This window comes from Trichogramma pretiosum, unplaced genomic scaffold, assembly GCF_000599845.2.
Source record: "Trichogramma pretiosum strain Unisexual culture from Peru unplaced genomic scaffold, Tpre_2.0 scaffold24, whole genome shotgun sequence".
Lineage (NCBI taxonomy): Eukaryota > Metazoa > Arthropoda > Insecta > Hymenoptera > Trichogrammatidae > Trichogramma > Trichogramma pretiosum.
Genome location: NW_019641611.1, coordinates 255,699 through 269,455, shown reverse-complemented (window position 1 = coordinate 269,455; position 13,757 = coordinate 255,699). Strand labels below are relative to the sequence as shown.

Below are 13,757 nucleotides of genomic sequence, written 5' to 3'. Positions count from 1 at the left end.
TGTGCAGCTGCGGCACTTTTGCATGCACAAACTCATATGTGTACATGGCACGAGCGCCTGCAAGTGCAGCTTCGTGTATCGTCATACTTTTTAAGTTATTTACGAGTCAGCACAGTGTGTTGAACTATGAAAACTTATGGGAGTCAAATTACCGCCAGTGAGAGCATCCTCTGTTATTCAAAAGTTTTCACCCGCGTGTCGTAACTTTTCATCTGTTTTCGCGTTCTGCTTCGCGTTTTTGATCGATGTATAATTCCTAATTAGTCCGCATGAAAAACTTCATACATGTTGTATCCAACAATGGGTCACAATGACGCGTGCTGCGCGAAATATTTCATCGGTTTGTTTCACTCCGCTCGCCTGAGCGTGGCTCGTGCAAACAACACACAAATGCGCGTATCACAAAACAAGATATCGCAGTCATGATTATTTAATGGTCCGTGAAAATTTAATGCCTCCGAAAAGTGAGCGATGCCTATGTATACTTCGCAATTGCATCAGTAACAACTAGTTTTTTCCTATAATGCTTCGCGTCTCATAGTATTGTTTTTGAATTTTGCCACTTTTCTTCATTAAAAAATATCATTTATACCCATCTGTTGTAAATTTATTCAATAAACATAATTAAAAAAATCTATCTAACCTTAGGATTTTTATATTCTTCGCGCTGCAACGCCTTCTTGCAAAATTAATCCTAAAATTGCACGATTCGATTGTGCCTTTCGACTAAAAACTGATAGCGCCGATCAATCGCAGTACTCCCAAATCGCCTACGTTATTCTGCTCATCCATTTTTGGGGGGGCCGTTTTAACTAGCTTAATGGTGCGCACGCCAAACCGAGGCTTTGAACATGTAAAGGTCGTCGCGCGAATTATGCACAAAAACAAAATAAATATGAATACGTCGGCTACGCGGTTGAATTAATTGCGCGTGCCACAATTGGCATTGCAGATCACATCGCAGTATATGTACTGTATTATACGTGTCTATTAAAGTGTCATTTAATTAATTTTTTTAACGCTCCCACCTCCCTTCAGATTGCTTCAATACACCGTAAAAGCGATAAAATGTAAATATCATTTTTTTCCATCGGTATGAGAAGTCGTGGGTATTTATTTTAACGAGATTTTACACGTTTGCTTATTTACAGAATATTTATAGGACAAATTGGAGATAATGTCTGGCTGGGCACTTTGTTGAATCTATAACAACGATCGTACAGTGTTTATTTATCAAACTAGGGCAGCTTGTTTTTCTCTCTCCCTCGAAAATAAATACATCAATCTAAGTTATTATTTTGTATTATTTTGTATCAATCCTTCATGAATCTGCACCTTGACTAATTGAGACGTTGCGCGCAGCAAGTATTTGAGTTTTTGCCTAAGCGCGCGCACGAACGAGCTCGAATTATGAATTGTCAAAAAATGCGTTAAAAGCCTTTCATCGGCATATCATCGTTTCAAGTAGCCTTAAAACTTATAAATTCACAAAAAGAATATTCATGCACGCTTTCTGATTGTGCAGCGTACGCTCGGAGACCGAATCTTGTGCCGTTGAAGTATTACGCGATATACGTATAGAGCGCAACATGCATTAATGCAAACTAGGTGGCCTAGGTTCGGCCCGAAAGTAGATTACAAAATCACTAGCCTGCGCCGAGCAAGAAGACATTAACTTGCAAATTACGAGATGCCACGCGTGTGCTCTTCTTATAGCTTCCTTTTTTTTGGACCTCGCGCGCCACCCGTAATAACCGAAAATTTTTTGCTCTCCTCGCTGCTATATTTTAAATTAAACTGCTGCATCTACTTCTTCATTACATCTCCTATCTCACCTAGTTTACGAACACAAAGACTCCGTGCCATGTATATATATTATTCAATTATTTTGTCAAGTAGTGCAAATAGAAACAATCAAGTTTCCTCGAGCGTAATTTTTTTATCAAGAAGCAGTGGAGCAGCCGCAGCTGCCGAGCAAGTTCTTGTGTATCGCGGCGGAATGTAGATTCGAAGCTGGGCTGCGATTCATGATTTGAAAATTAATAATTCGCCCGGCACAGTTGTACTATAGTCGAGCATAGTAGTCATCAAAGTTCACCGCGCGCGACTAGAAACTAGTCCGTCAACTTTTCTCGCGACGATTAAATGCGCGCACTGCGCACCCACACCCACACACAGAAGTATAGCTACTGACAGACATACACACATACATAGTACGTACATACACGTACAGCAAGAGTGACACAGGGCTCACAGCGAAGAATTTGCATCGGGCCTAAAAGGCAGGCAACTTTATCTTATAGATATACAATCCTTCGCTTTGAAACGGCCGCCCAAGAGAAGATTCAAAGACTTCACGTGACTCACATGCACTATACACCCGATGCCTACGTGTGTACCTTTCAAGAGTAGTTTGAAAAGCCGCAATGGTTGAGGTTCTAATTACTTCGAACTTGAGGAAAATTCTTGGGCAAATCCACCGCTCTCCGAGATATACCACTGAAAATTGTTATTACTGCAAATAGACACGGATTTTCCCTCGAGAAAATATTTTTATTGTTAATGTTTCGGATCGACTTGAAGAGAAAATTAAGCTACTTATGCACGCGCGCTTATTATTTTGGCATACATATGGGTCAAGCTTTGGAAATTTCGCCTCGGAATTTCTCTGCCTCATGGGTCGTGCTTGGGAAAACCTTCGGACAATTGTTACATTCGGTTGATACTTGGGTCACGTGTAAAATTTTTCACGGCGTTGGCTATTTTGTTGAGGCAAAATATTCCGTGCAACTCGTAAAAGTAGCAATTTTAAAAAAGATATACAGGCCAACTCTAAGGTGTGTCTCACACTTTTTTCTTCTCCCTTTTGCTACGGAGTTAAGTTACTTTATGTGCCATGCTAGTACAGTTTTTATGATCGCATTTTTTCAATTCGTATATATACACACCAGACTTTATACATTATAAAGCGAATACACGATTCCAGTCTTTTTTCTCCAACAATTCGCAAATTACAGTCCATGCCTAAGCCTTTTTATCGGTGCCAAGATAATTATTCCATTGCATGAATTCTGCAGCCTAGAGCAGTTCGCGGAGATGCTCTTTTTACGCTTTCAACGCGTTGCATGATTTGTACATGGCAGTTGTAGTTTAAAGAGCTCCAAGAGAAAGGGTGAAAAAGTGCTCGGCTCGCGCGCCCCGAGTTACATACTACGGCCCTCCTAAAAGCGCCTCGTATTTCTTCGCGAATATAAGACTGCGCGCCCGGTGTCGTTTAGTTTAATATCGGACGAAACTTAATCGTACAATAGAGCCGGCCGGGTTCAGCGTCCTGTGCGCGGGAGGAGTGGGTTCTGGACGGGCTGAAACAAAAGAAAAAAAAGGTAAAAAAATAGAATGTATTAGCATTTCACACCGGACGAGTTGATGAATAATGCACGCGTCAATGTGAGCGCGCGGGTGAAGGTGAATTTATTGATATAGCTCGAATCTCACGCTTTGGAAATCATTTATGATGCAAATATTCTCGCTTGCGGATTATATTCCAGCTCCCCACCCCCTCTCTGTTTCGAGCCGTGCTCAGGCTAGTGCGACCGCCTGCCCGGCGAGATAGAGCTTTTGTTTTCCAGAGCCCCGCTCCGATGCAACGCTGCAACTCGCATTAAATTTAAAATCCATTCGTGATTTTATGTACCTTGTATCACCTCGCGCGCCCGCTTGTATGCCTGCCCGTAAAGGATTTCTGCCTATATATCGAAGATTAGCACATTGGATATGGTAAATTCTGTCAAGATACTCCGGGGAAAAAAGTAAGAGGTGGATGAAAAAAAAGGAAGAATAACTAATTACTTGTACGAGTGGATTGTCTTTTAAAACTTCTCGCTCTTTGTGCTCGACGGAGTAGAGCGCGCCAATGATAAAATAAAATAACTTAACGTGTACGTAACAGCGCCGGTACGTGAAGAGTAGCAGCAAAGAGAGACGAAAAGTGAGAGAGAGAAAGTGGAGAGGAGAGAATGATAAAGAAAATAGCTCGGAATTTCCATTAGCCATTTTCTCGTGCATATATATACATACGACTGGCACTCTCTAGTTTCCAAATTGAAGAGAGAGAGAGAGAGAGAGAGAGAGACGCTTTATACTGTCCGATATCATTTTCTCGACTCGAGAGCAGGTCTACGTACACATCACTTGGAAGTTGCATAGTATATACTATACGTGAGCGGGCGCGCGGCTCAACAAGCGTGAACGAGCGATCTCCGTGCATGCTGCAATTTCTGAATTCTCCTGTAGCGATCCAAGAGAGAAAGAGAGATAGAGAAAGAGAGAAAGAGAGAGAAAGAGAGAGAGAGAGAGAGAGAGAGAGAGAAGGTGAGTTGGTTGTGTATTTCTAGATATAGTCGCCTGTATGCCCTCCCATGCGTGCCTCTCTCGTACACCTCTAGCCGTGATCGCTCGTCCGTAAAGAAACTCCGACTGAGCCGGCCGCATCCGAGCTTTTTTCATACGTATATGCCTACACGTTTTGATGGACACATTTTTCTCGCTGTAAGAGTATTTATTTTTATGCTCGTTGATCGATTCTCGTCCAAACTTTTCAAAACCACTATTCATCGTCCGCCCATATTGGGCCAAACTCGCGAGTGCAGCAGTCGCTTCAAAGCCACCCCGAATCTAGATGGATTCATTTGAATTTTGTAATTGAGTTGGGGAATTTCGGGACTACGGTATAACTCGGTTTCAGCCCGCCATCAAATAAGAAAGTACATCATTTCGATTAACTTTGCTTGGCGACGGGCCGGGCATTAGTAGTAGTTATAAACGCGATACTCGGCTAATGCGGAGCCGTTAACCTCTGGCATCAATATTATCCGATAAATTCAAATTTTGCCACGTTCTAAGCACATACGTATACATTTGTAGCCGTAAACCGTAGGCATTAGCGGTATTCATGGGCCGTAGCATCTTCATTGCGGTATGCACGGACGCCTGCTCGAAAGTCCCTTCCGAGTACGAGTACTGCTTCTGCTTACTTACATACATACACACAGACAGACTCGCGCAGACGCGCATCAAACTACCCTGGCCAAGTAGGTAACGAAACATAAACTATTCTGCCTCCCAGTTGAAGTAATGTAAACACGTGTACGCTACGCTCGCAGATCCCTATATACGTGTGTATTTATATGTATACGTACGTTATAATATGCATGCAAGTTTACATTGAATATTTTGACGTGTACATAAGGATTTGGCTGTGCGCGGATAGAAAGCCCCGCTCTGCTGCCACTGCGAGCCGGGATGCACGCGTGCACCGCCGCCAACCCGTAGTGAAAATTATTAAAACATGATCGCTCCATCTGCGTAAACGGAGGATCCTCGCCCCTTGAGGAATAAATTATTTTTTGAAAACCATTATCAGCTCCGCCGCAGTCGATTTTAATAAAGTTATATTTTTGCCAATATTCATCAAGTGTGCGCAACTTACGCGCAGCTTGTACGGCTAATTCCCCAGAATGAATAGAGCTTGCGTGAGTTAATTAAACGTTCGATCAGCCAAGTGAGCCCAGGAACCCACTCACACACACACACACACACACGCACACATATACCCACATATATAAATATAATTTAATGCGCTCGTGCACGTGGGTTCAAGTTTGGCACGTGCGCGACATTAATTAAAAGCCATACATCCCTCTTTCCAGCTCCGCATATCGTTATTCTGTATATACGAAAAAACATCACACACACATTTCGGGGAAAAGGATGAAAAATTACTGCGTAGAAAGATGAAGGACGAGATGTTGCTTGCGTGTCCGCGATGATTTTCAATGCTATGCACTGAGAGACTGTCAAGTGGCAAATTTGATTTCAAGTTTTCAACCGTAATGCATGTTTAATGCGTGCATTTTTCTTTTATTCTCCGATCGTCTTTTAAGCCCGAGTCAAAGTTGCGATAATTGACTAGAGAAACTTTAACTCTGTTTACTCAAAAACTTTCGCACTTTTTCCGATCTTATTACCTTCGGATCATTTGCTTCTAACGATCCAATTACCAGTCGAAAATTAAGCTCGTTCAAAGACGCCTGCAACAAACATTACCTGTAAATTTACTTTTTTCTTTCAAACCTACGTCTTTTCTTGTTATTACGTATTTTCAAATTTTGTGTTTCTTGTTTCTTGACTAGTTCTTGAGGAAAGAGGATAGTGTAATTTAAATTGACACTTGTTTTCAGCACAACTGCGTTTTAGTGTACTACAAGCTTCTGGATCACTATGATCTCCTTTCCGTATCTACGAAGCAATTTTGTCAAAAAAAGTTGCCCTGTGCTGATGAATAATTTGATAGGATTAGGTGAGCTTTGATAAGCAGGTATATAGCGGTGGAGTTTGTTGTTCTCTGTATATGTCAGGATAAAAGGTGAAGTACTATATCTAAGTATAGCCAAGTACGTGTGCAATTTAGAATTATTTTTATTGATTTTATTTTTATCGTATTTTTTTTATTTATTTTGTAGCATTCTCGACTCTGGATTGCATAATAAAAATTTACTTTTCAAATAATTCCGCTGTCGAGTATACTAGTAATTAGTTTGGTTCATTTATACTTTTTAGTTATTTATTTTATTTTCATTTTTATTTAGTTTTCATTGGTGTCACAGTATTGCAGACACCAAGAAAATATTTTTTATTAAATAATAATCCACGTGCATGCCTTTTCAATTATAATATAAAAAACAACCATGTTGGTTTAACTTACATTATATCTAATAACAAATTATATTTTCAAGTTTAAGGTGAATCGACTATTCTACGTACATAAGACATACAATTTTTTCATACTTTTCATGGAAATTAAAATTTTTTAAAAAGTTATTTACATTTCTGCAAAGTTACAAGATAAAAAAAATTGTTCAAAACTGGTTGCTTTACTAATAATAACTGCTTTCATCGTATACAATTCTAATTATAAAAATATATTTTAGTACTAATGCAAAGAAACTCTTTTAAAATATCAGAAAAAATATGAAATCAGCTTGAGGCTGTCATAAAAAATTTGATAATATCAGTGTAATAAATAAAAGAGCCAGATAGGCTCATGTATTTTTTGATTAATTAAAATATGTATGTTCTTATGTACTAATTAGAAATCACGATGCACCTACATTAGAGTCAATTAAAAACGATCTCGAGTGTTTCTGCAAAATTTTATGTTGACACGAGGGATTACAGTATGATTTTTCACCCTCGCCTAACAGATTTTTGCAGAACATAATTTTCACATTGACCATTCCAAGTTATTTTGAAAAAATTTAGAGCCAAAATTTGATCAATTTTCATTGTTATTATTATGAATTATAAAAAACGTTGACAAAAATTTTATGCAAAGTTCTATACATCAATGATGTGAATAATTAGGTATTAAAGAAATAACATCGTCATAGAAGATGAACATTAATTTATAATCATGAAAACGCATATTTGAAGACGTTCAACAGCGCATCTCGCGAACGAATTCAGACGATAAATAATTATAGACACATTTACATTCGTATGGTTTTGAATTTTTCAAATAAGAGTCAACTAATTATAAAGTTAGAATCATTGATAAAAGAAACATATTAAATTGAATACTCGAGACATTATTTCTAGACTCTGATAAAAAAAAATAAGACTATTTACCTGTGAAACCAAATATTTTCTATAATTTAATTGACTTCATGCAATTTCGAATGAAGGATTAATTTTAAATACCTCAAATTGTCCAATATTGAGATATGAGGGAAATCGAACAAAAAAGTATCAAACATCAAGTATTAAAAAAATTTTCTGGCAAATGGAGCCAGTCACAGGTACGTAGTCTTAATTGAAAAATAAAATGTTAATAGCTTGCAAGGCTATCAATCACAGTACTCAGCATTGTCAAAATAATAATTGATTTGAATTCGCGAGCTTTAAAAACAAGTGGTTATATTGAACAAATAACCAAATTAAAAATCTCAATGCCTTAAATTCATTAAACATTCTATGTTTTTGCTTCAAGGCAGTATTAATACGAACAGAACAATTAATGAACTTTTTTAATTGTTTGTTTGCGGGATAAAACTCGGCACCTTAAAGCCGTCATAGGTCCAGGAGCCTAACTTCAAAACGCAGGTCTGAACGTCGTAAGGAAAGAACTCAACGTCGATGGAGCAGGAGGACTTATAAACTGCTGGTGGCTGCCAGACGACCAATCCTGAATGGTAGACAGTTGCTTTGGTCATCAGCGTCACTTCGTAGTTGCCATCGGCGCTGTGAACACCGTAACAGAAAAAACATGCCCTGGGTGATACCTCTCTCTTTCTTTCTTTCTTTTCACTTTTTTCACTCACTCGGTGCGACCACCTTCTCCTGTGTAATTTTGCTATTTTATTTACAAGCCCCTTCGTCTTATAGTATCCAACGGGCTTTTTTTCTACTTTCATGTACTGCTATTAAATATTTGAACTTTAACTTAGTCACATAGATAATTATTTACTGACAATAGTATTCTTTGCATGTATTGTAGTTACTTTACATCTTATTTCATAAATTTTTTTTAAATTATTTATACATATATTTTTAATATTTAAATTGAATTTTTGAATTACTCACAATCGAATTATTCGTGTAATACTGTGATGTAATTTATAGCTAGTTAAAAGGATAATGGAAAGAGAGGTAATTGGTGGAAAACGCAGAGTGTTTGTATCAAAAGCTACGCTTATGATATTGTGAAAGCATACTAAATGCGATAGAAAATGCCATAAACATACTATAAGAAATATCGATAAAAAATTCACAGTATGTACTTTTTTGTGAAATACCATTTTAAAAAAAGTCGAAGTACGAGATACAAAGAATTTGAAACTTTTTCAGAAAAATTATTTACAAAGTTGAAAAAGATTTACCATATGATCTATAATAATTGTAATTGTATGAACGTTATTTGTCATAAATTATACTTTAAATGCTTTAATAATTAACTCGAACTACAGAATAATCGAACGGTCTCTACTGATATGATAAGATGTTTTCTTTAAATTATAATATAAAAGTATTAAGTCATTATTGCACAAGATTATAGAATAACTAAAGTGATCACAATTTCTATGATAAATCTTTAGAGAAATTAAATAAAAGCAATCATTGTGACATTGAGCTATGGAATGGATGTATACCTCATTCACTACATAAAGGAAGTAATACTACTGTCAGTGATAGCTATAAAAAAAGCAATTTCGTACAGCCGATTTCTTACAATAATAATCAGTGCATTTTCATAAATTAATATTACTATCATTATTAATATATTTTTTTCGTCATGTGAACAGATTTTCGCGTCCAGGATTTAAAATCGTCGTTGAATATGAAAGCGCTTCGTTGCTTTGAAAGATTCAAATTAAAACACCGAAGTGGTAATCATACTGTACACCATAGAGAAATGCGTGTACTTGAAACGTCGGCTTATAGAAATATTTTGATAATGTTATTTAAATTGAATAATTGAGTCGTTCAGCTTCAAAAATATTTTTAATATATACAGTTTAATATTATTGATTTTTATTAATAAGGAATATTGTATTGGTGATCAGTAACACACTTGTTACGTCAGCAGTTAGATGTAGTAATAATGATCGATGGTCGTTATTTTTATGAAAATTTGAGCATACACACGGGTATTTACACCTCTCTTTCAATTGTTTTTCTTTGAATAAAGATCTATCGCACAGTAAGTAATATCACAAACATGGTGTGTGTTTAGAATAGACTGAGGCATTGACGTGTTAACTGGTCTATATACATATTTAGGTGTAAAAAGTCATATTTGTGCTTTATTTATTGCGTTTACTTTCTCTGATACACCATCTATTGCATCAAGATTGTGTAAGTTGTGATTGAAGATGGGTATGATAAATTCATTAATGTATGTACGCGACTAAAAGGAAATTTAGATTAGCAATTAAGAAAAAAGTTGATAATACCGGCTAAGTTATCTCTCATAATAATTTCAAATAAATGATGTGTAAATTTATAATTATCTATTTATAATTATATGCATACATGAAATATGATTATACATAATACTTTACATATCACACAGGTTATTTCATGTTAATATACATTATATGGAAATGGTAGTGGAGGATTTGATAATCGATACGTATAAGTACTACATAAGTTTTTTGTATTACAAGGGTTGGGTTAGGTATCATCGAAATAAGTGTGAAGAAATTAAAATATAAATAATGACGTGACGGTTAATCATTATTTATCACTGTTGTTTGATGTGTTAAAAAAATACAAAAAATATCAGTAATGATTATTGTGTGTGAAGATATAGCAAATAATAAAGTATAATTTGAAAGTGTATGTATTACACAAAGTGTGAGGGGTATATGAGACATTTCATAAGACGAGCGATCGAAATGATCATAATTAACTTAATTATATATAATCAGCATGCAGATTGTGGTTAATTGTTTACTGTGCATACGGTGTTCATATACGACACGCGTGATTCATTTTTTTACCTTGAAGCCGTCGTAGGTCCAAGAACCAAACTTGAGTACGCAGGTTTGCTCGTCAAATGGGAAGTATTCGACGTCAATTTCGCAGGAAGACTTGTAAATCGCCGGTGGCTTCCATTCAACCAAGCCTTGATGATAGATGGTGGCCTTTGTTGCTAAGGTCACCTCGAAGTTTCCGTCCGCGCTACGAGCGGTATACATTATAATGATTCTAGAGAGGGCACTGCGCTGCATTTTTGTTTTTTTTTTTCACTAATTCTGGGTAATTAATTTGGGAAATCTGATGTGTACGTTTGACTGAGCAAGCGTGCAAAGAAAGTCGTCTTTTATTCATCATTTCTGCATTTGACGCTTTAATTTTGAATAATTTTTATAGAATATCTACATGGTCTGATGATATTTGTGAGGTATAGTTTCGCAAGTTGTACGAGGTTAATTCGAGAGCATTTTTTTTTATTTCACTACGTAAATTGTGAATTGATTATTTTCCTCTTAACTTGTAAATGATCATTTTTGTAAAAATATACTTGCAATAATTTAAACGAGATAATAATTTCTCCCGTTACCACAAAAGTTAGAATTTTCGAGTAATTTTGTTACCTCAGGTTACGAGCTCTAGTCGAGCATTAATAAATAACTGAATTAAATTTTGTCGAGTTTTATAACTTTTTAAATAGCATAAATAAACTTTAATTACAGCACTTTTCATTTATGTATTCAAATTCGAAACGCAATTCATGTTACTCTGTCACCTGTAAATTTTTTGACTATTCTACATAATCAGGGTGTAAGATGCAACCGTACTTTTATTAGTCCCTATGACCCTCGTCCCTTTGACTTTGCAGCGCAAAAATATTGCATAAAGTATAAAAATTAGGCTTAAGAATAATTTTTAACATCGTTTCATATTGATTTAATTCACGTGTTAGAACTATGTTCGTGAAAAGTGCATCAAAGCACTGCGAGAGGAAAAAATTCTGTCAAGTTGCTAGCGAGTGTTTGTACTTATTTGCATAAATTTTGCAATGCATGAGGTAGAAGGAAAAAATCAAGTACATATGTGCGAATTTGTGCACAAACATATTTGTAAAAAAGCTCATCAATTTTTTCACACCCGCTTTTGCATTCATCCATCAACAAACTAGCTTGGAGTAAACAAATTGCAAAGTGATTGGATGGACGCCACATGTCTGTATTTATACTCGATGTGTGAAAAGAAAATAACTACTGGTGTTAAGGATTGATTTTTTTATTGGCCATTTGAGTAGTCATTTATTGTACCGAGTAGTTTCAAAACCAATATTCTTTTGAAAATTTAATAAACATTAAAATAGCTTAATGTAAAGTATATTCGCAAATTAAGATGTGACAAATTAAAGTAAATGACCTTAGTTAGTTTTATCATTACCTAAATGATCAATAATATTCGAGAGTATTGCAGCACTGGAAATGAAAAGTAGTGGATATATCAAATTATCCCGAAAAATAATCAATGAAGCTTTTTTATTAGGATGCAAGCGCGGTTCAAGCTACAGGTTCGAGAAGTTGTAAAGAAAACAAATCTTATTGAACATCTTGATTAACAACATTAGTGAACTTCACGTTAGTTGAATTGCATATGCTAGTTTTCGTTCGTCATTCAAAATACAAGAAGAGGCCATAACAGAATAATATTCAAAATTTCCTAGGCCAAGCACAGATTTTCAAAACATAACTCAGTTCGTATAAATTTAATAGATATACCTATACTAGGAAATATAACAATCGCATCGTTGCGCTGTTTTGTTATCATAAATTGATTCTGAATAATATACCAGTAATTTGTTATGCAAATTTGATCCAATTTCTTAGATTCTGATACGTTTCATTAGGCACCAGCCGTAAACCCTCAACATAGGTTCAGTGATTAAAACTTGAAGCAGGTCCCAATTTCATATCAATACACTTAATTTATTCCAATGTTTGAGTTGTGAGTGACGGTGAGCAAGCTCAACCTAGAAATTGGCATAATTTTTGACTGCCATTAACTGTCGTGATAAAGACTTCAATTTCAATTTCAATTTAAATACATACAGTTTTCACTAAATCATCTATGGATTGAGATCTACCCTTGTTTAAATATGAATTGGTCGATTTTTTATCTTTGGGTTTGATTTCTTTTAAATGCTGTAGCAGATAGACAATCTCCTACCTCAGTTACGTAATTTATTAATTCCTCATTTTTTTGATTTGGATAATCAAGTATTCGAATAATTGTTGTTCAGATAGCTGAGCACTCACTGCAAGCATATAGCACTTACTTTAAGGTCAAAACATGACAAATCTATGTTTTACTGCAGTAGATTCCTCGCAATTACATCTGTAGCTCATACCAGTAAGCGAGATAAGTTATTGATCTCGCTTTATCTTTCTGCTCTTCTGTCCTAAAGCATTTGCAAAATTAACTTCGTCGCACACTCGAGTATTTTATTAAATTTGTTCAGTTCTTTCTCCTCCCTTTTCCCTCTCTCTCTCTTTCTCTCACTTTCTTTTTCGTAAGACATTTCTTTTTAGCTTAGCTGCAAATGGATTGTAGAATTATGTAAGATCTTTATGTAAAGCAATGTGCGTAAAGTGATTCAACGCACTTTACGTAATAGTTGAGCAATTTTTGCGAGAATCAATTTTCCATTACAGCGGAAAAGGTTTCTGCGAACACCACAACTACACAGGAGCACGACTTGTGTACTCTTTGCTGTTGAAAATTGATCTTCGTCGATAATAATGTAGAACATATTCAAAGAACACCCAAACCAGGAATGAAGGTTTACATGCATAAAAGAAGAATGGCTGATTTTTCTATGACAAGCATGTTTGCAACAAATAGATGAATAAAATTTACGAGCTATTTTATTCTAAGTATTTAGAAATATTTTTAGCTTCGATAAAACATTAACAGAATAATTTTAAAAATAACTCGATATAGTTCACTAAAAGATACATATTCGAATGGGACCGACTTGGGTAATTACATTTTTGGATCTTAGTTAAATCCACTTTTGAAAATTGCAATTTTTTGCACTCGTCGGCCACCGCATGCTAAACCACTACCCTAAACTAATCCGAGCTTGATTAAGTAAGGTGTAAGTAATGCACACGATCTACGCAATTCCGTACCTAATATCAAACAATATCTTACTCTCTTCTCGTGCATACGCGCGT

At 35.8% G+C, this 13,757-nt stretch overlaps 1 protein-coding gene across 6 annotated transcripts in view; it reads right to left on the bottom strand.

The window, feature by feature from the left end:
- Positions 1-13,757, bottom strand: part of LOC106648323 (acetylcholine receptor subunit alpha-like) — an 89,359-nt gene that overhangs the window by 33,013 nt on the left and 42,589 nt on the right. For 4 of the 6 annotated variants that reach the window (XM_023458619.1, XM_014365096.2, XM_023458623.1 and 1 more), the window contains one exon: positions 10,560-10,740. In XM_023458619.1, the coding sequence (XP_023314387.1) occupies positions 10,560-10,740 (181 nt within the window). Of the gene's footprint in view, positions 1-8,117; positions 8,299-10,559; positions 10,741-13,757 lie in introns of all 6 variants that reach the window. The other 2 variants (XM_023458620.1, XM_023458621.1) reach the window with 1 other exon arrangement.